At 41.9% G+C, this 23949-nt stretch overlaps 1 protein-coding gene across 4 annotated transcripts in view; it reads right to left on the reverse strand.

The window, feature by feature from the left end:
- Positions 1 to 23949, reverse strand: part of LRP11 (LDL receptor related protein 11) — a 44536-nt gene that overhangs the window by 18682 nt on the left and 1905 nt on the right. For 2 of the 4 annotated variants that reach the window (XM_032873166.1, XM_032873164.1), the window contains exons 2-3: positions 17722 to 17879; positions 3277 to 3418 (exon numbers count right to left, since the gene is read on the reverse strand). In XM_032873166.1, the coding sequence (XP_032729057.1) occupies positions 3277 to 3418; positions 17722 to 17879 (300 nt within the window). Of the gene's footprint in view, positions 1 to 3210; positions 3419 to 17721; positions 17880 to 23949 lie in introns of all 4 variants that reach the window. The other 2 variants (XM_032873165.1, XM_032873163.1) reach the window with 1 other exon arrangement.

The raw sequence follows: 23949 nt of genomic DNA on the forward strand, positions 1-23949 counted from the left end.
TGCCAGACTTAGCTATACAACAACTGCAGGACAACTTTTACTCTGGTTAATGCAGACTAAAGGTTATCAAGCTAGAAGTAGCTCTAATGGAACTTCATAATTTCCCGGGTACAGGAGGAGCTAGACAATTCTCTCAGGACATGGGAGCGTAGTAGATGATGATATTCTACTGAAACAAATGGTTGAGCCCAGGTGAAATCCTGGATACATATTCCTTTGGAAGGCAGTTAAATTGGGGCCTGGGAAAGGAGTCCCTCTGGGTACAAGGCAGTTTAAAAATACCTTGACCCAGAAGGAAGAAGAGAAGAAATGGTGTAGAAGCTCCTGAGAAAGAAAAGGAAGCAAAGAGCTTCAGTTATGACCAAGGATTTCAGCCCAGAAGGGGGGAATTCCTTCTGTTTCAGGAAAGGAGCTTAGAAAAAAAGTGAGGGGGAACTAGGTTACCCTGAACACCAAGCAGGATATAGCTACTGCTCACATTGTTAAGATCATGACATGAAAATCCCAAATATCTCAAGGTTTTACTTATTCATTTGTAGTCTGGGAGATAGATTGGTATTTGTAACTTATCCATTCATTTCTAGATTAGTGGTCTCTAATTATTTTTTTGACCGCCCATCTGATCAATAAATATAGTATTATATATTATACATATTAGTAAATACATATCTCCATCTAGAAATAATGTGCATATACTACTATACTAACATATTAAACACATTATAAAAATACTAAAAATTTAAAGAAGATTAAAAATTACTAAAAATATAAATTCAGGTGTCTTCTTTTCCATCCTAAAGATGTCTATCCCTGGGGGATCCTCTTTGGAGACCACTAATCTAGATCATACTGGAGGTGGTTTTTGGCTTGGCATTTGAAGATATGATTTTCCCCCAAGCTTGAAAACATGCAGCCTCTATATCCAAAGTCAATCACATTATTATCACATAAGCAGGGGTACATGCTTGTCTGTTTCCCCCAGAAGGTGCTCCCTTGGTTACCGTTACAACTGGATTATTAACTGCAAGGCCACTATGTATATAACAGAGGGGAGAGAAACACCTCTCTATCCCCACTCTGGTTTTCAGTGTCTCTATGTGGTGTTTTTTCACTTTAGTTCATAGTATGTCACTTCAGTCTAGCGGGAGAGCAATTCCAGATAGCAGTTAATAACACAGCCATTCTTTTTTATTTTCTATATAAAGTTACATACAGAAGACCTATATCCAAGTGGCCTTTCAGTAACCAAAAGTGATTCATGTAACTTCAAATACATTTTATTATCATCTCAGAGAAAGGCCAGAAATGGACAACTGGTAATTTACCTTTGTAGCCCTGGGAAATTGGTCTGAGCAAATAAACCAGGCAAATGCCAGGATGGTGCAGCATTGGTCATCGCCTGGCACCTGTGCTTGTATCCCTTTCTCTCTCCCAGGCACCTTGGTTGTACAGAAGCAATCCCTTTCCAACTTCTGTAGGAAGAGTGGGGTATTCCTGCCTTCCTCCTGTGAGCTCTTGACTCGCTCTCTATGCAGGTGACCCTGGGTCCCAGGATGATAGCACCTGGGTTCTGCGGTCCTCCACAGGGAGTGAGTGGCCAGAGCTGAGGCCGTGTTTCCAATGGCCCTGCTGCAAGCCTAGCATGCCAAGGTACCCAAAAATGTTTTCATTTTTCAGAGTTTATTTATTTATTTATTTTTTTAAGTAATTGCTCTACCCAATGTGGAGCTCAAACCCATGACTCCGAGATTAAGAGTCACACAGTCTTCCAACTGAGCCAGCCAGGTGCCCCTCAAAAACATTCTGAGTAATTGTCGAGCTCTCCTTTGTGGCTGCACTAAGTCAGTGACCTAGCTGGCATCCGGGCTGGCTCGGATTCCTGACCCAGACGCTCCTCGTACTTGCCATCATGGCTTCAGAGGGCGGCAGTGGCTAGGAGCTTGGTGCCATGCCAGTCCCCAGGCAGTCACCCTCCTTCCTCCAGGGACACTGGAACCTGGGCTGGATGGGGAGTCAGCCAGCCAGATTCAGGATGCTACTTTTGCTCCTGTCCCTGTGAAAGGCAAATGATTAAGGCTGCCAAGTTCTCAGGATTCTAAAATCTTGCTTTGTTTCCAGTACGCATTCTGACCTATGCGGGATGGAAGACAAGATTGGTGACATACAGTCATTTTCCAATCTTTTTACCCCTATTCCAATTGCTGGCTTAATTACCATCTAATTACTGAGTAATTAGGGATGGCAAAGACATGCTGTGGGTTTACTAGAGCCGTGGCTAGTGACCATGAAGGCTCACTACGTGGGGGAGGGTCCAGGGCCAGGTCTATGGAGCACGCCTCCATCCGCCCAGGGCCTAGCACAGCCCCGCGCACCCTGTGTTCCTGCAGACACCGAGAGTAGCTGCGGACCAAAGGACAAGACCCTCAGATACACACTTATCTGTGCATTTCTCCAGTAGGGAGTTGTGGGGGGTTTCCCTCTGCAATACCTCTTCTTTAATGCTCTCAAGTTCCATACATATATTTCTTAAACTTGATGAGCTAATCTTAGAAACATAGATGTTGGGGAAAGTAAGAAACATAGATAAATGAGAAGAGTGAGTTTATGTTGTGCAACAGAGTATGAGACCCATCACATATATGTAAAGCTATATTATTAGTGTATCGAAAAATTTTAAATAGTCCTTTTAAATTGACATACACAATTTAAAAGGACTATTAAAATCTTTAATTTTAATTTGTTTTAAATACGCTTCTTAGCTGCACTCTCTGAACATACATATCATACAGACTGCTCACCTTTAAGCAACATTCTCTCTGGGAAAAACCACATGATTGTTTTTTGTGAAAGCAAGTCAGGCAAGATGAATCTAGAGGGCCCTGTGGTTCACACAGTCTACTCTTGTCCCCGGAGCCTCCACTACCCCAACCTAGCAGTGCCACGAAGGCCCAAATATAATGGAGCCTATTTTTGTCACAGCTTTAGAGGAGACTCTTATTTAACAACAACCAAAAATAGAATGGAAGGGGGTGCCTGGGTGGCTCTATTGGTTAAGCGACCGACTCTGGATCTCAGCTCAGGTCTTGATCTCCGTGTATGAATTCAAGCCCTGGGTTGAGCTCCATGCTGGACGTGGAGTCTACTTAAAAAAAAAAAAAGAAGGGTAGAGCCCATGAAATGCAGTCAGAATATCAAATGCCAGTGTAATACCATCCTCCCATGAAGAGCTGGCGTCGGTTGGCCACTGTGAATGCAAGGGAAGGACCTTCCTCTCACCTCCCGTGGAGAAGGCCACCGGGAGCACTGTCACTGAGACGTTGTCGGAGCTTCTCTGCCCGGCGGTGTCCATCACCGTGAGCTGAAAGGTGTATGTTCCCTCTTGTAAGTGGGACAGCTTGAGGGTTCCTGACTGAGGCACCTGACACCCGAATAGGAAAGAGCACATTCAGTAAAGAGAGAAAGGCATGGAGTCCAGCAGCCCCCACTAGCCTTGAAGTAGTCCTGTGACTCACCTCTCCACTCCTGGTCCAAGGATGTGAACTACTAAATCACATGTTATTTTGGCAGTTTGTCCCACTTGGAATTCACAATGCTCAGTTTTATCTGGGCTGATACTATCCTTGACTGACAACACTTCACCTGTCCTTAGCAGCTGCTGTTCTAAACCTCTAACTCCTCCAAGCTCCACACTCAGTGGCTGGTGTCTTCCTTCTCAGCAGATGACCTCATCTGCTTTGAGAAGAAAATCTGGAACATAATTTCAGCCATGAGTATGGCTCCTGCACTCCCCCCATGCTGGGAATGCACCTGTATCTGTAGCTGTTATCACCTCCTTTCCTCTAGCGGCAAGATGAGCTGTTGCTCCTGCACTCCAGGCCAATCCTCCATCGAGGCCCTGACCCCTTTCCTCTTTGACCTTCAGAACACTGACCCATTAAGTAACTTCTCTTTCAAATGGCTCTGCTATCACTATGCTCAAGTTTCTCTGGACCTAAAACAAACAATAGCAAATAAAAAACCCTACACTCCAAGATCATCTCTAGCCATAAATCATATCTCCTTTCCATTTCAATGTACCTTTTCAAAACCGTGTTCATGCTGCACTTCTGCTTCCATTCGCTCCTTTTCCATTTGTCCTTTATCCCACCCATCTGGTTTCTTTCCTCACCAAACCCCTGAAACTGCTGGTAGAGCTCACTAACAGATCTAGCAAAGGTCACCAGGTTGTCAAGGTCAACAGTACTTGCTAGCCTCGCCTCCCACCAGCTCCCTGTCCACTGGCCCTCTTACTGTGTTTTATAATGTTGGCCACTCCCGGGTTCTGGAACTTCTGACATCCCTGGTTTCTGTTTCTGTGTCTGAGTTCCCCCAGCTGTTCCTTGCTGATCACCCCCAGGGACTTCACTTCTGCTCACTTCCCAAACCCAGGGTCCCTTGATTCTCCACGCCCCTCATGCCACTTTTCAAGCAGCCTCCTGCTCATGGCAAGGGCAATCACTTCTGAGGCTCAGCTGTGATTTCGGGAGTCATGTTTGGATGCTCAATCCAGCTACCATATTTTTCAGCCCTCCCAAAGATATTATAATGGCTTAATATCCTATTTTTCTAGGAGAAATCCCTTTCTGCTTAAATGAACTAGTCTGAAGAGCAGCTACCAATGAATCCTGACCATTACCTGGTTTATTACAGGGCTGCATTAACGCTCTTGAAGGCACAGAGAGTTGCTGCCCCATGAGAACTATCCGATGGGGTTTGTATGTATGAAATCCTAGAATTGAGGTTCCTGCACATGACCCTGGCTTTGAGGCTTTGTCAGGACTATATACACACACCAGCAGAAGGCGTTACCATTACTCAGAAGCAATGGAAGGAGATACAGTCATTGCCATGTTTCAGGCCTCTCAGGAATTAGTCACCTGGAGCTCTGGTTAAGCACAGATTTCCCAGCCCAGCCTCAGAGTCTGACTCAGAGGGTCTGAGTGAGGGATAGATCTGGGCATCTGTGCGTAACAGGCACACCCAGACGACACACCGATGACACCAGAGGAAATGTGAGTGAAGTGGTTAAGAGAGGAGTCTGGCATCCAACAGAGCTGGATTGGCCAGGTTCACCGTGTGCCACTTGTGTGACCTTGCTCAAGTCACATAATCTACTTAAGCCTCAGTTTCTTCATCTGTGATATGAAGTAATAATGGCACCTACTTTATAAGGATCAAATGAGACAGCTATGTAAAAAGAGCTTAATATAGGGCTTACATAGAATTATAGATATATATCAAAAGATCTTGAGATAGGGGCGCCTGGGTGGCTCAGTGGGTTAAGCCTCTGCCTTCGGCTCAGGTCATGATCCCAGGGTCCTGGGATTGAGCCCTACATCGGGCTCTCTGCTCTGCAGGGAGCCTGCTTCCTCCTCTCTCTCTCTGCCTGCCTCTCTGCCTACTTGTGATCTCTGTCTGTCAAATAAATAAATAAAATCTTAAAAAAAAAAAAGATCTTGAGATATAGTAAATACTTAAATATATCCATTATCTCCCTTGATTAGTTCTCATCTCAAGCTGAGTCACCCAGTTTTTATAGACAGGGAAATGAAATCTCAATAATGTGACTGTCACTCACTGATGGGTGACAGAGTTGAGACCTCCAGGTGTAAAACCGGTTATAAGCGGTCCCATCACTCTCCTTGAAAAAGCTGTAAGCTGGACAGCTGGCAAAGAAGGCCACTGGTCCTTTGTGTTTTATTTCAAAGAGAAGTTAAGCAGTGTTCACTGCCACATGGTTACGTGATCTTCAGGCCCAGCTACACTAAGAGAACATCAAACAGGGGTCACTTCTGTGAGACCTAAAACATTACCTGAGGGGCGCGCAGAGAGAAAGCTGAAGATGACAAGATAATTGCAGTCTGGAGTGGGACACTGATCCTCGGGAACAAGAGGGTGCTGCGATGTCTGAGAACAGCAGAGATTCAGATGAGTGGGATTTAAAATGAGACAAGAACTGTGGTTTGAGACTGCAGGGTCGAATTGAACCCCTATTGTCTTTCACATCCCATATCCAATCCACCAGGAAATCCTATTGGCTCTACTTTAAAGATTTTATTTATTTATTTGACAGAGATCACAAGTATGCAGACAGGCAGGCGGTGGTGGGGGGCGGCGGAAAGCAGGTGCCGAGCAGAGAGCCCAATGTGGGGCTCGATCCCAGAACCCTGAGATCATGACCTGAGCCGAAGGCAGAGGCTTAACCCACTGAGCCACTCAGGTGCCCCTGTTGGCCCTACTTTAAAAACACATCCAGGGGCGCCTGGGTGGCTCAGTCAGCTGGGCGTCAGACTCTTGATTTTTGGCTTAGGTCATGATCTCAGGGTCATGAGACCAAGCATCCCAGTGGGCTCTGTGCTCAGTGCAGAGTCTGTTTGGGGTTCTCTCCCTCTACTTCTGCTGAACCCCCAATTACATGCTCTCTCTAAATAAATTAATAAGTTCTTTTTTAAAAATCCAGAATTAGGGGCGCCTGGGTGGCTCAGTGGGTTAAAGTCTCTGCCTTCGGCTCAGGTCATGATCCCAGGGTCCTGGGATCGAGCCCTGCATCGGGCTTCTGCTCAGCGGGGAGCCTGCTTCCTCCTCTCTCTCTCTGCCTGCCTCTCTGCCTACTTGTGATCTCTGTCTGTCAAATAAATAAATAAAATCTTAAAAAAAATAGAAATAAAAAAATCCAGAATTAAAAAAAAAAAAACCGGAATTTAACCACTTCTGATCACGTCCACTGTCACTGTCACCATCCTGCTCTGAGCCCACCCTGTCTCTAGCCTGAGTCATTGCAGTAGTCAAGATTTGCACTCCAGTGGGATTGGGGCCCAGCATCCCTTTCTTCTGGAAACTTCTCCTCCCATCTCTGTACACATGACTGGAAGGTAAGTGTCAGTTGTGACTTCTCCCTGTGGCTGCAGGAGTGTGAGGCTGAACCAAGGGGAGCCAATGACTGCAAGGGGCAGGCGGTGGTAAGGCTGGTGCAGATATTGGACTCTCACTCTCTCCGGCTCAGAATCAGGGAGGCCTTGTTGGGGGGCAGCAATGTAACAGGTGAGACCACTACTTATTGCTTCTTTGGACAAATGGGTACATGGGCTGATGATGACCACACTGAGCCCTGCAGCCTCCAGTAAGTTGCTGCAAGGGAGAGAAGCTGTCCCAGCTGGTCTGCCCAAGTGCAGAGAAGACCTAAGCCTGCAGAAAGCCAACAGACGAGGGCTTTGCTGCCTAGGTACATGAGAGGAGAGGGTAGACTGTAGGATTGAACAGAATGACATTTGTAAGGTCAGGGCGACCCTGAGTGGGGCCGTAGGAGCGAGCTAGAGGAGAAGTGAATGGAGATTTAAAGACACCAGGGAGACCCTGAAGCAAGGGATCCAGATGGGTCATCTTCGTGGGCCCTATCATTACCCAGGCCTGTGCCCGAGACCCTTGGATGTCAACATTTAACACACTAGGATTAAATTGAAAATCTGAGGACCTGGAGGTTGTTTGGGAACCCTCTTTTCAATGCTGGGGCTAGAAGGACAGAGCATCCCCTGTCAAAGAGGCCAAGGATCACCTGGGCTTTGGATGTCTCTCTCTGCATTTCTAGGCACCTCGTTTCTGATGTCGGAAACACTGGTCCAGATCCAGACCATGGTGATAACCTTCAAAGTCCTGGGTGAGCTTATGTTTAGATCTATTCAGATTAATATCCCCTCCTTGACCCTCATTACTCATTTAGCTAACAAAGGGTGTCTTTCCTTGAAATCACATATTTAGAATATTTAGAACAGTGAGATGGATATTTTCCCTTCAAGCCCCCAGGTAATCCTTCCAGACATCTCATATTTATATGATATTGGAAAGGATTTAAAGTATTTTACAAACATTTTCTAAGTGTTAGGGTAAAAAATACATATAGGAGAAAGAGAATAAGACCAACGTTCTCATTGTTTGAACCAAGAGCAGGATAATATTCCCTGAGAACATGAGCCAATGTTCTTGACACCTGGCCATAAAGCAGAGTTTCTACAGACAAAAGATTAGTACTGCTTCTTTCTTGTTTCTTCTCCTACTGCCCTTCTCTCCTTCCTAAACTAGGGAAGATTAATATTGATATCTTGGTTTGGCAAGATGTGGGTAGAGTAGGTAAAGTGTACACAAGATCTCTCTGTATTATTTATTTTTCTTTATTTTAGTGAGAGAGTGAGAGAGAGCAGGAGCAGGGGGAAGGAGAGAGTGGGAGAGAGAATCTCAGCAGACCCCTTGCTGAGTGCGGAGCCCGCCTTGGGACTTGACCTCACAACCCTGAGATCATGACCTAAGTCAAAACCAAGAGTAGAAAGCTCAACTAACTGAGCCACCCAGGTGCCCCTCTTTTTTCTTTTTTTAAGTAATCCCTATACCCAACATGGGACTCGAACTTACAACCCCAAGATCAAGAGTTCATGTTCTACCAGCCAGGCACTCATCTCTGTATTATTTCTTAGAAATAATATTATTTAATAATATAATATAAATCTATACATAAATAAAATTTATAAATTATAAATACATAATTTTGAATCATATTTAATAAATATATAATATAGTATATAATATATATAAAAGTATATGATATAATAATATAATAAAATTATAAGTTATAAATTTATGAACTTATATAAATTCATATGTAAATATAAATAATAAAAATTTCTCTGTATTATTACTTAAAAAGTAAAAGTATGTTATGTTACTATACAGGCCACTGGGCAAATGGCCAACTGTCCGCTGAGCAAAGCCAAACCTGATTCTCATTTTCAATGGATTCTGATTTTTTGGCTCTAGGTCACCATACTCATAGGATACACATTGATTTTGAATGCTATCCGGCATGTCCAAAATTTTTGCACTATAGAATGTGGATTTTTTCAATCTGAAAAGTTCAAGTCAATATAATTTTATAAGTCCTGTTTGTCAGAATATTAAGATTACAGAGATACATACCACAGGGCACCCATCTGTGAAGTCTCTGACTTCCCTGAACTAACTGGATTGTAATCTCTCCTTCTCTGAATTCTAGTAGCACTTTATCTACATCCTTTTACAACCCTGCCCTTTCTACTTGGTGTAATAGTTATTTAGGTGTGCGTCTAATCTCCTCAACTGGTGTCAAGGGCACTAGGCCCTACAAATTTTTCCCAGGGCCTTACACCCTTGCCCCTTGCCTTGAAGAGGACCTCATACTTTCTTGTTTATATACCAGTGAGTAAATCTATTCTGTTTCTAGCTCAGCTAAACTATCCGTCAAAAGAGACCAGTATTTAAATCCCATGATGTTTAGAATTCACTATAATAGTGACCTCTCCTGGACTGCTCATGTTATGCTCTGTGGTATGTTAACTGCTTTATTTGCATTTTCCTACTTTGACCCCTTACTGAAACTCTATCAAGTGGTATTTTCCTCTTTACAACTGAGGAAGCTAAGGCTTAAAGAATGAAATATTTTTTCCCAAGTACACCCTGCTAGGGAATTGGCAAAACTGGGTTTGAGTCCAGGTCATTTGATTCCAAATTCCATATGCACAGTGGTTCCAGAATCCAACCTCCTGGTCAGCAGAGTAAGGCCTTCCAAGGTCCTTATTCCAAGAACTGTCTCTTAGAAAGAACCCAGGCACAGTTTATATACAGACTGGCCAGCTGTAATGGTCTAAGAAAAGCAGAGAGTAAATCAGGTTGAAGCCCCATCTGACCGGAAGCACAGATAGACTGCAGTCTCCTGTGATTCTGGAAGCCTACAGTGCTGTCGATTTATTGTCTGAGAAGTTGTGTGTTTCTGAACAGGCAAAGAACTTCAAAGCTTCTGCCCTTACTGGAATAGATCTTTCCTAACTCAATTTACTCAGATTTATTTTTCATAAATTATCCATCTCCCGCCCCCAGGGAGATTATTTTTCAACATTTCTTTACAAAGTAATTTTCTTAAAGAAAAAAAATGCAATTAAATATTCATTGTGTAAAAAGAATTTATACCTAAGTGAGGGGTAGGCTACATTTAAGCTCATAGTTAACGTTGAAACACAGCAGCCATGAATTATTACCCTATCTGGCATGCTCAATTGGAGCTGTGAGTTCTAGAATTTGCTGGATTTTTCTCCCATCTACACCTTTTATTTTTGAAAAATCCTCAAAACCACAATAGACTATTCATTCATGTGCACCAACTTATCTCCAGGTGTTACTTAGGAAATTTGTAGCCCTGGGAATCTTCTTTGTCCTGAAAATGCCCTGTGGGCTGCCATTACTTTTTGTCCTTTGTTCAAAGCTTTGGGTGAATGGAAGGACTGAGTCCAAGGATGGGGGTGACAGTTTGAGGCAGTTCACCCTTGGTCCAGTTCTGTGGGGTGTGGTATATTTCACTTCTCTTCTCCTTCTGCTTTTGCTCTCATTCCCCGGAAACACCTAGACCCTCTGGCTTTCTCAGTGTCAAAACTGCTCCTTCTTAAAGTCCTTTTGGTTGACTCTTTAGCCATTTGCGGTTTTGTTCCCTGTTAAAGTCCTTTTGTGTACCAGTGAGCAGGTGGAGGGAGTCTTTGTGGTTTGGGGTTCCTTGGGAGAATCTCTAGAAGAACATGACCCACGCAGCAAGATAGTCTTGCCCAGGTGTAAGACAAGGCTATCAAGAATTGTGTGAATAGGGGTGCCTGGGTGGCTCAGTGGGTTAAGCCTCTGCCTTCGGCTCGGGTCATGATCCCAGTGTCCTTGGATTGAGCCCCGCATTGGGCTCTCTGTTCAGCGGGGAGCCTGCTTCCCCTTCTCTCTCTGCCTGCTTCTCTGCCTACTTGTGATCTCTAACAAATAAATAAAATCTTTAAAAAAAAATTATGTGAATACCATCAAGGGGAAAATGATCTCATAATAAATAGAATATCATGATATTTGAATGTTTACTGTGTGTGGCTCACAGCTCCAGGGGCCTTACCTATACAACCCTGTTTAACCCCAATAATAATGCCTTGAGAGGAGGGCTCCTCTTATTCTCATCTTACAAATGGCTTAAACCATCTGTCTCACAGACAGGAAGCAGTAGAGCTAGGATTCAAAAACCACAGCAAAGTAGGTGCTCTGTTACAGTTCTTATCTGTTTGCTCTCTTACATTTATGATGAATTGATGCACATGAAAGAGGAAGGAAATAGGTTAAGTGTGATATAAACTTTCTCAGGTACCCAATTACCACTTTTCTCTCTCTCTCTCTCTTTTTTTTTTTTTTTAAATTTAGAAACAGCCTTCTCTCCCCCAGCCAAAGGCCTAGAATGTCTGGGATAACTTTTAATGAAATGATTTTCATTTTGTTTTTATGAAGACAGGAAATTATTCAATAACTGAGAAATAATAATAGGTTTTGTGTACCTAGTTTCTCCTCTGATGAGGTGCAAAGAAATTGTCAGACAACACTCAAGGGCGCTTTGTAGTATCTATATGAGTCCAGAGCCCTGAGCAATGTTGTTCTGCCCATTGTGCTTGGAAAGATGAAACAGATTTGGGGACTAGAAGAATGCTTTTGGAAAGATTAGCTGAGCAACCAATTACTAAAGTATTATTAGAATCCTAGTAAGTATAAGCACAGTTCTAAGCTTTGGGAGAGGAAGGGAAAAAACATCAAGAAAGGAATAAAGGGAAAAAGGAGGGAGGAAGGAGAGAAGGAAGACAGGAACCTTCTATCACTAAAACCCCTCTTCAGCTCATCGTTCCTTCTAAAAATACTTCTGAAAATACTTCTACAGGAATCTCTCGTTATTGTTATAAATTCTCTTGTGATTTACAGATTTTATGTATTTCTCTGGCCTGTTATCAATGAAGATGTGTAGAAAACAGAAGACAACAGATACAGTTGGTGTTTAATCTTCAGACCATGGTAGGTTCTCTGGAACCTATGTCTTGGTTACACAAGCAGGCTACCTTGAAAATCCTGCTCACTAAATTTTTCTAAAGTCTCTCAGTAGGTTTTTAAGTCATCTCCTTACCATGTAAAGATTTGTTCCTTTTGTGAGCATTTTCAGAATTGACCCAAATTATATCCTGGGAAATCTGAGGAGGAGTAAGTGACAAAATGGCTCCTATACAAGGAGACAGTGCAATGTGAAATCCAACAGTTATTTTGTGCTCTCTTGTCCTATGTCAAAAAAGTCAACTATTCTTTCTATTTATGTTCCTTTCCCAGAAACCTCTTCTCTAAGGCTGAATTATAAAATACCATTTTAAAAAAGATCTATTGGAGGGGAGGGGCAGAGGGAGAGAATCTCAAGCAGATTCCCTGCTGAGTGTGGAGATCCACATGGGGCTCAATCTCATGACCCTGAGATCGTGACCTGAGCCGAAGTCAAGAGTCAGAGGCTTGGGGGTGCCTATGTGGCTCGGTTGGTTATATGTCTGTCTGCCTTTGGCTCAGGTCATGGCCCTGGGTTCCTGGGATTGAGCCCTGCATCAGGCTCCTTGCTCAGTGGGGGGCCTGCTTCTCCCTCTCCCTCCAGCCCCCACCCCCCCATTTGTACTCTCTCCTCTCTCTCAAATAAATAAATAAAATCTTAAAAAAAAAAAGAGAGAGAGGCTTAACTGACTAAACTACCCGGGCACCCCTATAAGATACCATTTTTATCTATTTGGGGGTGGTTTAAAAATGAGACTAATGGGGACACCTCTTGGTGTCTTGGATTTTATCCAACTTGGATTTTATCCAGAAGGACCCATGTTCCTGTTTACTCTGGTTTTTCTCTGTGCAGGAGCAGGGGGAGGACCAGAGCGGGGAGGGAGAGGGAGAGAGAATCTTGAGCAGACATTGTGTTCTCAGTGGAGAGCCTGATCAGTGAGTGCTCCTGAGGGGTGGGGACAGTCAAGGGGCATAAGAACATCAAGGAGCATAAGAACAAGTGTATCCCACGTTGGGTTTTAACTTACTTGCTTTGCTGTGCTAGCCTATAACTGCTCTCACCCCATTCCCAACAACCTTCCAAGTGAGCCCTATTTTGCAGCTGGATAGAGGACTGCAGTAACATTCCAGTAAACTGGATCCCATTCTCACAAAAAAAACAAAAACAAAAACAAAAAAACCCCCAAACCCACACCTGATTTGACAGTCCCAATTTTCCTGTCAGAAATTTGGGGTTGTAGGGACACCTGGCTGGCTCAATTGGAAGAACACCAATTCTTGATCTCAGGGTGGTGAGTTGAAGCCCCACATTGGGTGTAGAGATCAATAAATAACATAAATAAACTTAAAAAAAAAAGGAAATTTGGGGGTATAAAATCAGGCTATCCAAGTGAAAGGGATCCGTGAGATGGTGGCTGAAGGATGTTAATTTCCTTTAAAAGAAAATTCTCAAAATGTTAAAACTATGACTCTCAGACAAATCTAATATGAACATGATTCAAAGATTTTATTTGGGGTGCCTGGGTGGCTCAGTGGGTTAAGCCTCTGCCTTCAACTCAGGTCATGATCCCAGGGTCTTGGGATCCAGCACCTCATTGGGCTCTCCGCTCAGCAGGGAGCCTGCTCCCCCTGCCCCTGCCTGCCTCTCTGCCTACTTGTGATTTCTGTCAAATAAATAAATAAATAAATAAAATCTTTAAAAAAAAGATTTTATTTAATTCATTAATTAAAGAGAAAACCAATAAGACATTCCATAGATTCAAAGGAGAATCTGAGAGGCGTCTGGGCAGCTCAGCGGGTTAAGCATGTGACTCTTGATTTCAGCTCAGGTCATGATCTCAGGGTCCTGGGATAGAGCCCTGTGTTGGGCTGTGCACTCAGAGCAGAGTCTGCTTGTCCCTCTCCCTCTGTTCCTACCCCCTGCTTGCTTGCTCTCTCTCTCATAAAAATAAAATTTTTAAACAAATAAAAAACAAAAGAGAATTTGAAGAACAGACAGTTGTAAGCAGCCAAGAACGCTTTGATGAAGTTGCTAGGAGATGCAAAGCTGAAACAAGTATCCTGTTAGTACCTATTAGGCATCGACATGCCTGGATTAATAGATTAATACCTACAGGGGTTAAAATGTCATGTTTGAAATCCACTTTTCCACCGGGCAGAGATCAACTGCATCTCTACATGAAAAATCTATTTGTATTTCTCAGGACAAGACGCATTTGCATTACAGTCTGTTTTCTATAATCTCTAAATGCTAACCTTGAAGGACCTGCTCCTCTACCCCCAGCATTTCCTTAAAAGCTACTTAGTAATCTCTTGCCATTTCAAAGTCTTTAACAATGTTTTATTATAATTTTAATCTACAAGATGGGGATATGCCTGCTTGGAAGGCTGGTCTGAGATGGCAGAGGGGTCCAAAAGGCCTGGCACTGAGTGCGTAGCTTAATCAATAACAGTTTTATTATGATGAAGTCACAGTCGGACTACAGTTTACTTCAGGAGCATTCGTGAGTGTACACCATTATAAGACAGTCACAGTCAGGTAGCAAATGGCTCTCTTACTGCAGACTCTGTCACTTAGATCATGGTTGTATAACTCTAGATCTATCTGCCAGCACATTATATACTTGGCTGGGGAGTTGGTCTATATTTCTGTCTTGATGGCAGAGCAGTCAGACGTAAAAGCCCATGAGAAATGCCTAATTTTGTTAGGCCTTTATAAATATCTTCAATAAATTAAATACTGAATCATCAGCATTATTTTTGTTCAGCACTCATATACGCAATTCATTGCTTACAGAATAAAGCTTTTAGTAGCAAATACCCAAAGCTAGATGATAATGGAGACAGATTTATAGCTGCTTGAACAAATATGTCCCAGAAGTCCAATTACCAGTCAGTGTCCATCTCAAGGAAGCTCTCTAGTGGTATGATCGATGGCTTGTCTGTCTACCTTTCCTGAACAACCTTGGCTCTCAAAGATTAAATAAAGATACATTAATTTTGCAGCTGACACAATGCATCGAAGGATAATAAATATGCTGGATGACTCTCAATTTTCAAAATTATTTCTGTTGTAGATGAAAACCAAAAGGCTGAGACGTAAAAAGAATAAACTTAAGGTCCTACACTCGGGTTCAATGAATCAATTATACAAATACAGGATGAAAAGGCCATCAGGGCAGTAGTCCGTGCAGAAAGATGAAGCAGGTTTTAGGTAATTCTGTTAATGGAAAACTCAACCTGAATCTATTGTGTGAAGCAGCTACTAAAATAGTTTTGTAAATTAAGCTTCATTAGTAGAAGTAGAGACAATGTCTGTATCACAAGAGGTCATAGTCTGTCAGGGAGAACCACGGTTTACATATGGGCTTCATAAAGGTGTCAGATTTTTTTTTTTTTTAAGATTTTTAAAATTTATTTGAGAGAGGAAGAGAAACAGAGCACAAACAGGGGAAGGGCAGAGGGAGAGGGAGAAACAGGCTTTCTGCTGAGCGGGGAGCCCAATGGGAGACTCGATCCCAGGACCCCAGGATCATGACCTGAGCCAAAGGCAGACACTTAACTGACTGAGCCACCCAGAAGCCTTGATATTCTTTCTCTTTTTGAAAGATTTTATTTATTTATTTGAGAGAGAGAGAGACAGAGATAACGAGAAGACAGCATCAGTGGGGTGGAGAGGGAAAAGCAGGCTCCCGCTGAGCAAGAAGCCTGATGTGGGACTCGATCCTAGAACCCTGGGATCATGACCTGAGCCAAAGGTGGATGCTTAACTGACTGAGCCACCCAAGAGCCCCTCATTTTTTTTTTTTCAAAAACTTAAGTGGTTGATACACAGAATAAAAGGATGTGTTGAGTACTTTTCCAAAGAGAAGATCTAGCCCAGTACACAGAAGTAATAGGAGGCACATCCTGTTGGCCTAATAATTAGAGGTAATGAAAGCTGTTATAGGATGTGTTGTGAAGTAGTGAGCTTTCACCTCCGGAAATACCAGGCAGAGAGTAGACAACCACTGGAAGGGGCTCCTAGATGGATGGGGTCTGGGTAAGATGCAGATCAAGGGTCCAGGCAAGTCAAAGACTGTATGATCCTTGAGTAAATAGTGGATATAAATTAGTCTTGAAGGATCAGCAGATTATTGTTTTTGTTCTAAAAGAATATAAATCAGTGCTTTCCCACAGAGGAAAGACCCTGTGAAGACATAGGAAGTAGCTGACAGCCAACTGCGAGGCCTTAGAAGAAACTAGCCCTGCTAACTCTTGGATCTTGAACTTCCAGCCTCCAGAACATTGAGAACTTTCTGTTGGTGAAGCCGTCCAGCCTGTGCTAGTTTGTTACGGCAGCCCCAGCTGACCGACGTAGACATTTTCCACCTCCTCCAACTAGAGTGGTTCAGCCAGGAAATACTCCTATCTAGGAAGGATCCTGATAGAGTTAATAAGAAGCCACTTGCCTCACAACTCAAGGTAACCTGTGTTGACCCCTCAATTCCATTTCTGGGTATTTCTTTAAAGAAAACATAACTCTAACTTGAAAAAATACATGCACTCCCCCATGTTCATTGCAGCATTATTTACAGTAGCCAGGATAAAGAAACAAACTAAATGTCCACTGATGGATGACTGGATAAAGAAAAATGGAATATATATATATATATATACACACACACACACACACTCAGCCATAAAAAGGAATTTTGCCATTTGTGACAACATGGATGGACCTTGAGGGTATCACGCTGAGTGAAATAACTCACACAGAGAAAAACAAAGGCTGTATGATCTCACTTAGATGTGGGATCTAAACAAAGAGCTTGAGCTCATATATACAGAGAATAGATGGGTAGTTGCAAGAGGCAGGGTGTGAGGGATGGTGAAATTTGGTAAAGTGGGGTCAAAAGGTACAAACTCCCAGTCATAAAATAATTAAGTCATGGGATGTAATGTACAGCATGGTGACTATAGTTAATAACACTGTACTGTGTATTTGAAAGTCACTGAGAATAAATCTTTTTAAAAAAAGTTTTCAAGCCTTCCTCAAAAAAAAAAGTTCTGATCACAAGAAACGTGTTACTATGTGAGGTAACAGATGTTAACTAGGCTTATTGTGGTGATCATTTCACAATATGTACAGATGTCGAGTCATTATGTTGTTCTTCTAGAATTAATATAATTTTTTATAGCTCAAGTAAAAACAACAACAACAAAAAAAAACAACCCAGAAAGACTGCTGGACGTAGGCCGCCAAGGGGAGAGTGACTCATTCCCATCTGTAGCAACTCCAGATCGGCCCACATAAGCCTGAGGAAAATCAGTGGGGAGCGCCTAAACAGGAACACTTCCCCTCACTTGCTAACTCAGTTACCTCACGCTGGCCTCATTGCTAGGTGAGGTGGTTGCTTTCTGGAGTGTGTGAAGAATTCGTTTATTCTATTGTTATTTTCCTCTTTATATTCCTTCATATTTTTAAAATTTTCTACCTGCACCTTCAGCTAAGAAAAGAAATAAAAAATTTAAAAAGTAATTAAAACAAAGCTCGAGTCTTTTCCCTTGAGGTGTTTTGCCAAAAAAGCAGCAAGAACAAGAGTAAGCTTCAAAACAAAGGATCAGAACACTGTTTACTCAGTAGGAAAGTAAATTCATATAATAAACCACCTTTTCAACCACCACCCTTGCGCGTTCTCTATCTTACACCTCTTCTGCCAGCTTACAGATATTTTGGGAACAGGAGTAGAAAAACATTATGAGAGATCACCTCAGGGAAATATTTGCAGCGGCTACAACGACATCACAAATTACCTTCATGTCCACTGATGGGTCACCCTGCAGCAGTGTCCATTCATACTGGACGATGGCATGGTCATCCGTGCTCTCACGGCCGTCCAAAACTACTCCGTCTGTAGGTAGTTGCAAGATCACATCCCGCCCGGCCTTGCTAAGTGGGGGTTTATCCTTTTCTGTGAAAGGAAATCAACAGTTTACAAGAGGGATGATCCCCTATTTTAAAAATAACGTAGTTAAAGAAGTATCTTGTAGGCTAGAATAGAATGTAATCCAGCGAACAACTACTAAGAGAATGTATAGCAACTAAAAGTCATTTTCTCATTGGTTTTCATCATATTCTCTTTACTTAATAAACAATAAAATAGCAACATAGTAGGAATATGGACTTCAACTATAACAGGTGCAGAAGAGGCAGTGTAGAGTATCAGCTAGTGACAGTAGCTAGAACAAGGTGGTGGGTACAAGACCCAGTACTAGGCTATCCATTCTGGAGTAGTACTTAAATTCTCTAGAGTCAAATTTTCATTTAATTCATAAATAATTTAAGTTCAAAGTTCTATTAAATGAATTTATCAAAAAAAGACTTCTGAAACACATCTTTTTTTTTTTAAATCCACCTTTGATAGAGATTTTTTTTCCCTTATCCTCAAGTTTTAAAAATAGAAGTGATACAAAGTGTTCAATGTGTAGAAAATAAAGTTTGGAAACTTAAGGCAAGTTCTTGGATTCATTCAACATAAAACTCACTTAGAAATTTTCCAGAATATAATTTTTCATCTTGGAACATAGAAAACATTCACAGGTTCTAACAACTAATTTTTATTTATTTATTTTAAAATTCTTTTTCCTTTTTTTAAGATCTTATTTATTTATTTATTTGACAGAGAGAGAGAGAGAGAGAGAGAGAGCGCACGGGCGAGCGCACAAGCAGGGGGAGTGGCAGGCAGAGAGAGAGGGAGAAGCAGTCTCCCCCAGAGCAGGCGCCCCAAACAACTGATTTTTATAACAGAAGCTGGCACAGAGTTTCTGTATGAGAGCAAAAGAAGTATATATTTACCTTTGATCTGGAATGGTACTAAATAATTCAAGGCTAACTTGAAGTAGTGCTCATTAACCACTAATCTTTAACTAATCGCTGCTTTAGTGCTGACGGACAGGAGAAGCTTCATACAGAAAACATATCTAAGAGCAGAGTTGTGAATATTTTATTGATTTAGGTTTATTAGTAAACTTGCCCAAATGCACTTATATCTTAAAGAAACTTAGTAATATAACTGGGGGAAAAAATCTATAGGTTCTTGTAATTTATCCTTTTTGGCATCCACTATTTCCTCTTTCCTCCCACGCTGAAGCTCTGCCCAGATTCTGGCCTGGATTCTTCCTTAACTTTCTCTGAATGCGTCGCTGAGGCACTGCTCTCTTCCTCCAGAGCCCCAGCTGATTCCCAAGCAAACATCTAAGGGCCAACCCAGATATCCCAGCACCCGAGGCTAGCAGCAATCCTATTTGTTTCTCACTAGGCAACAAATGTCACTGTGGACACACTACAGCTAAGATGACTTTGAGATTCTAATCTGATTGGGTCATTTCCCTGCTTAAGAAAAACCCTTCAACAAATTACCATGACCTTTCAGAAGTTGTCCAGCCCTATCTTCTCATCTACTGATCCTCCCAATATCCAGACACAAGAGATTTTCTCTAAGGGGCTGGCAGCTCTTAGAGCTGCGGCTTTTCTAAATGAGAACGCTGTTGGTAGCCTCAAAAAGAGATGGCTTTTTTATTAGCCCATTTACAGGGAATAAGCACACTTGCTACTGCCGATGGTTACATTTGTCTACTGAGAAGATGAGTCCCATTTGTTGTTGGTGTTGTTTTTGTTTGTTTTTTGTTTTCATTTTTGTTTTTTACTATTTTATTTATATATTTATTTGACAGAGAGAAGCACAGTGAGAGAGGGAACACAATCAGGGGGAGTGAGAGAGGAAGAAGCAGGCTTCCCACTGAGCAGGGTGCCTGAGCAGGGATCATGACCAGAGCTGAAGGCAGATGCTTAAGGACTAAGCCACCCAGGCTCCCTGGTGTTGTTTTGTTTTTTTAAAGATTTATTTATCTGAGAGAGAGAGAGGTTGGGGGAGGGACAGAAGGAGAGGAAAGAGAGTTTTTTTGTTTGTTTGTTTGTTTTAATTTTTTTATTTGACAGAGATCACAAGAAGGCGGAGAGGCAGGCAGAGAGAGAGAGAGAGAGAGAGGAGGAAGCAGGCTCCCCACTGAGCAGAGAGCCCAATGTGGGGCTTGATCCCAGGACCCTGGGATCATGACCTGAGCCAATGGCAGAGGCTTAACCCACTGAGCCACCCAGGTGCCCCAAGGAAAGAGAGTCTTTAAGCAGACTGGGCACTGAGAGTGGAGCTGGATGGAGCTGGACATGGGGCATGACCCTGAGATCATGACCTGAGCTGAAATTAAGAGTTGAATGCCTAACTGACTGTACTGCCTAGGCACCCCAAGACAAGTCCTATCTTTATAGTCATTTAAAACAATGAAGACTCATAATTCAGATTTAAATATGCCACACAAGCAACCTTTGCCTAAGAAGAAATTTGTTTTGCCTTTTCCATCGCAGAGCAAAGAACTAGTGTCTGAGGCCTTTATTCTGCTTCTCCCAGGTAAGGAAAGAGGTGACAATTTTGCTACTAATAAGCCATTTTACAGAGTGTTACTGGGAACTTTCTTTTGGCTCTGGAAGTTTCATTGCTTTCCACACAATGGTTTACCACTTTATAATTCTGTAAATCATCTTATAATTTGCAGTAATACATTATAGTTAGCAACTATTTGCATGAAAATTTGTTTTAAAATACTTTTTGTAAGTAAACAAACTAAAATATACCTATATCATATAAATAACAACGAATGCTATATTTTTAAGCTCTCAAAGATGTAATCGCAAAGTCTTAAATTGGAAAAATTAGGTAAGTTCTGAAATATCCCACATGATTACACAACTAATTCATCCTGCCTTTCCTGGAAGAAGAAGTTTTAGTTGTTTACTTTTCTTTAGGTAAGCTTTAAGATAAGATATATGAGCATAGCAAAACCCTCATATCTTCCACACTGTTGTAACGGAAGTAAGAGAGATACATTCCCTCCTCAGTTCAAGTCTGGGCAAATTATGCTGCATAAGGGGCACCTGGGTGGCTCAGTGGGTTAAGCCACTGCCTTCGGCTCAGGTCATGATCTCAGAGTCCTAGGATAGAGTCCCGCATCGGGCTCTCTGCTCAGTGGGGAGCCTGCTTCCCTCTCTCTCTCTCTCCCAGCCTCTCCATCTGCTTGTGATCTTTCTCTGTCAAATAAATAAATAAAATCTTTAAAAAAAAACATTATGCTGCATAATGTATTCTGAAATAAGTCAGAGCTTATCTACCCAGGAACAGATCTTAAAAATAAACAACAATCAGAAGAGGAAAGAAGTGTGCTATCATTTAAAAATATTTGACTTGCTGGGACACCTGGCTGGCTCAGTTGGTGGGGCGTGGGACTCTTGATCTTAGGGTTGTGAGCTTGAGTACCATGTTGGGTGTGGAGATTACATAAAATCTTAAAGGGCTGCCTGGGGGGCTCAGTCGGTCAAGCGTCTAACTCTTGATTTTGGCTCAGGTCATGATCTCAGGGTCATGAGATGAAGACCGACATGGGGCTCCGCACAGGGCATGGAGGTTACTTGAGATTCTCTCCCTCTGCCTCTCCACGCACCCCCCAACTCTCCCTGTCTCAAAACAAAAACAAACAAACAAACAATCAAACAAAAAAACCCCACCCAACTTAAAAAAACCTTGGCTTGCTGATAAAGAACAAGATAAAGGTAAATTCGAATTTTCATCTTCAACTGTAATAAATCAATATTAAGTACTATAGAAACACTGATTTCTTTTGAAAACTAAACACACTTGGTCAGAGGCAAAATAAGACTCATACCAAATTTGAAGAAGCATATCAAGTTAAGACATTTTATACAGATAAGAATATTGCTAAGTAATCTGATTTACAACACACTGCTGTTACGAAGCCTTAATAATAACAAGCAGGTTTTGCAACCTAGATCTGTACTGTGTGGACACAAATGATATAGTGGAGGTTGAGAAAGTACCGAGACTCCTGAAGTCTGGACACAGAAGGGGGCCAGACTAAGGGAAGAGGCTTAGATACTATGTTTCAAAATCCACATGGTTGGTTTTTGTGATTTTCTTTTTTCATTGTGTCTTCTTCCTAATTGTAACACTTCAGGAAAAGATTATTCACAACCCCAATATGACTATCATCATTTTTGGTGTGTATTGTTATTGTCTTTCTCTGTATGAGCTGATGATAATAAGTAAGAGGTGCCATTTATTGGGTGATTTCTTTATACCAGGCTCCAGGCTAACTGCTCATGAGCCTTAATGTCACTCAACATTCACAAATCTCTGGGGTAGGTATTATCATCTGTGTCAGACTCATGAGTAAATGAGAGGCAGAGGCTTAGTTGCCTAACATGATACAAATGATAAATTTGTCAGTTTGGATGTCAGCCCAGATCTTTCTAAATATCCCCAAAGTATATCCAGTTATAGGAAATATAAATTTTATATCCTGAATTAGCCTACTAGCTTATCAATATGTTCTATTTATTGATATTTATTCATATATTTTAGTAACATTAATAACATTAATAACAATAAATATTGCTATTAATAATAAACAATTATATTTACTTATATATTCTAGCAACATATCTAGTTATGTTACCACATAAATTTTACAGTTGCCACTTTAATTTTTAACCTCTGCTATTGGACATATACTTTATCAATTTTTTTCACCATTATAAATAATGGCACAATAAATTTCCTGGCTCCTACTTTTTCTTTAGCATGGATCACTTTCCCATAAAAATATCCCAGAAGAACGAATGACCATTTTAATAGTGTCTGCTATGTATTTCCTACGAGACACTTGGACAAGGCTCCATGACTCATGTGTGGCAAGGCCCTTTATGGCAGTTTACTTTCTCTTACAGAGCCTTCTAGTACACTGGGGATTATAATGGAACCTAGATCTTTGGCTGTTGTGAGGAGAGTGAGTTCATGTGTCTAAGGACCTTATAATAATGCCTAGCACCAAAATCAGCAGCTGTGACAAATGTGGCTGACGGGTTCTGCCATAAATTTGTGCCATCTCATTCCACATGCCCCTTCATCATTTCATGATGTTTTTATTCATCTCAAATGGCCCCCTGATAAATTCTCTGCAAGAGCTTTTCTAAACGATATTCATGCTCAGTTGGCCTCCAACTCTGTATACTCACAAGAGTTGGAAAAAAAGGCAGTTCTAGAAGGAAAAACGTAGAAGTTTCAGAAGCATAGAGCTTCAAGAGGTTAAGCATCTAGGCAAGGCAAACAAAGGGTGTGTGGGTAGATAACCTTTGACCTAGCTGCAAATGAGGGCACCTGGGGACCCGAGCTATACCCTTCTAGTAACATGTTGCTGGGGATCTGAAGTGTGAGTATGACAGTGTTTCCAGAATGAGGACCGAGTCCTGTGATCACACCTTTTTATCCCTAACATCTACATAATTGAATTCCCAGACACACACCCCCTAGGGAAGGGAAGGGGAAAGAAGGAAGAGGAAAAAAGGTGACTCAGAAACTCCTACTACTAAACTTAACTTTAATTTTTTTTTTTTAATTTCCACGAGCATATTCTTCCCTTGCTTATTTTCCTTTTGATTTCCTCTAGCTTATAAGAAACCTGGTGAGGTTGGTTTCTTCCAGATGTGGAGTGAGAACAAGAGAAAGGTTTTGTTTCTTCACTGCTGGGATTTTTTTTAGTCCATGTTTGAGCAAGGAGGAAGAATGTGTGTGTAATAGCCATGGGGCAGGCTCAGGGATATTGGTGGAGGTCCAACTGAAAGTGTCTCTTGCTTTTGCTTCAGGGAGAAAACTTTGGGGTTCTTTCCAATGTCTGTCTCAAGGCTGATCAGTCACAGGGTGGCTTTTGATGTCTGCTCCCCTGACAAGGGTCCTGAGCTTTCTCTCAGGTGGAGGTGAGTAAGGAGATGGGCCCACCTGTGGGTATGGTTTGGACCTTCAGGTCCTAGAGACTCCAGATTTCCAAAGTGGCTGAGGCTCCACCCACCATCCCCAATATCGTTATATCATTCTTATGTTATCATAAATCAAAGAGCAAAATGCAATCAAACACACA

The sequence above is a fragment of the Lontra canadensis genome, unplaced genomic scaffold, assembly GCF_010015895.1.
Source record: "Lontra canadensis isolate GAN:19392208 unplaced genomic scaffold, GSC_riverotter_1.0 scaffold47, whole genome shotgun sequence".
In the NCBI taxonomy this organism is placed as follows: domain Eukaryota; kingdom Metazoa; phylum Chordata; class Mammalia; order Carnivora; family Mustelidae; genus Lontra; species Lontra canadensis.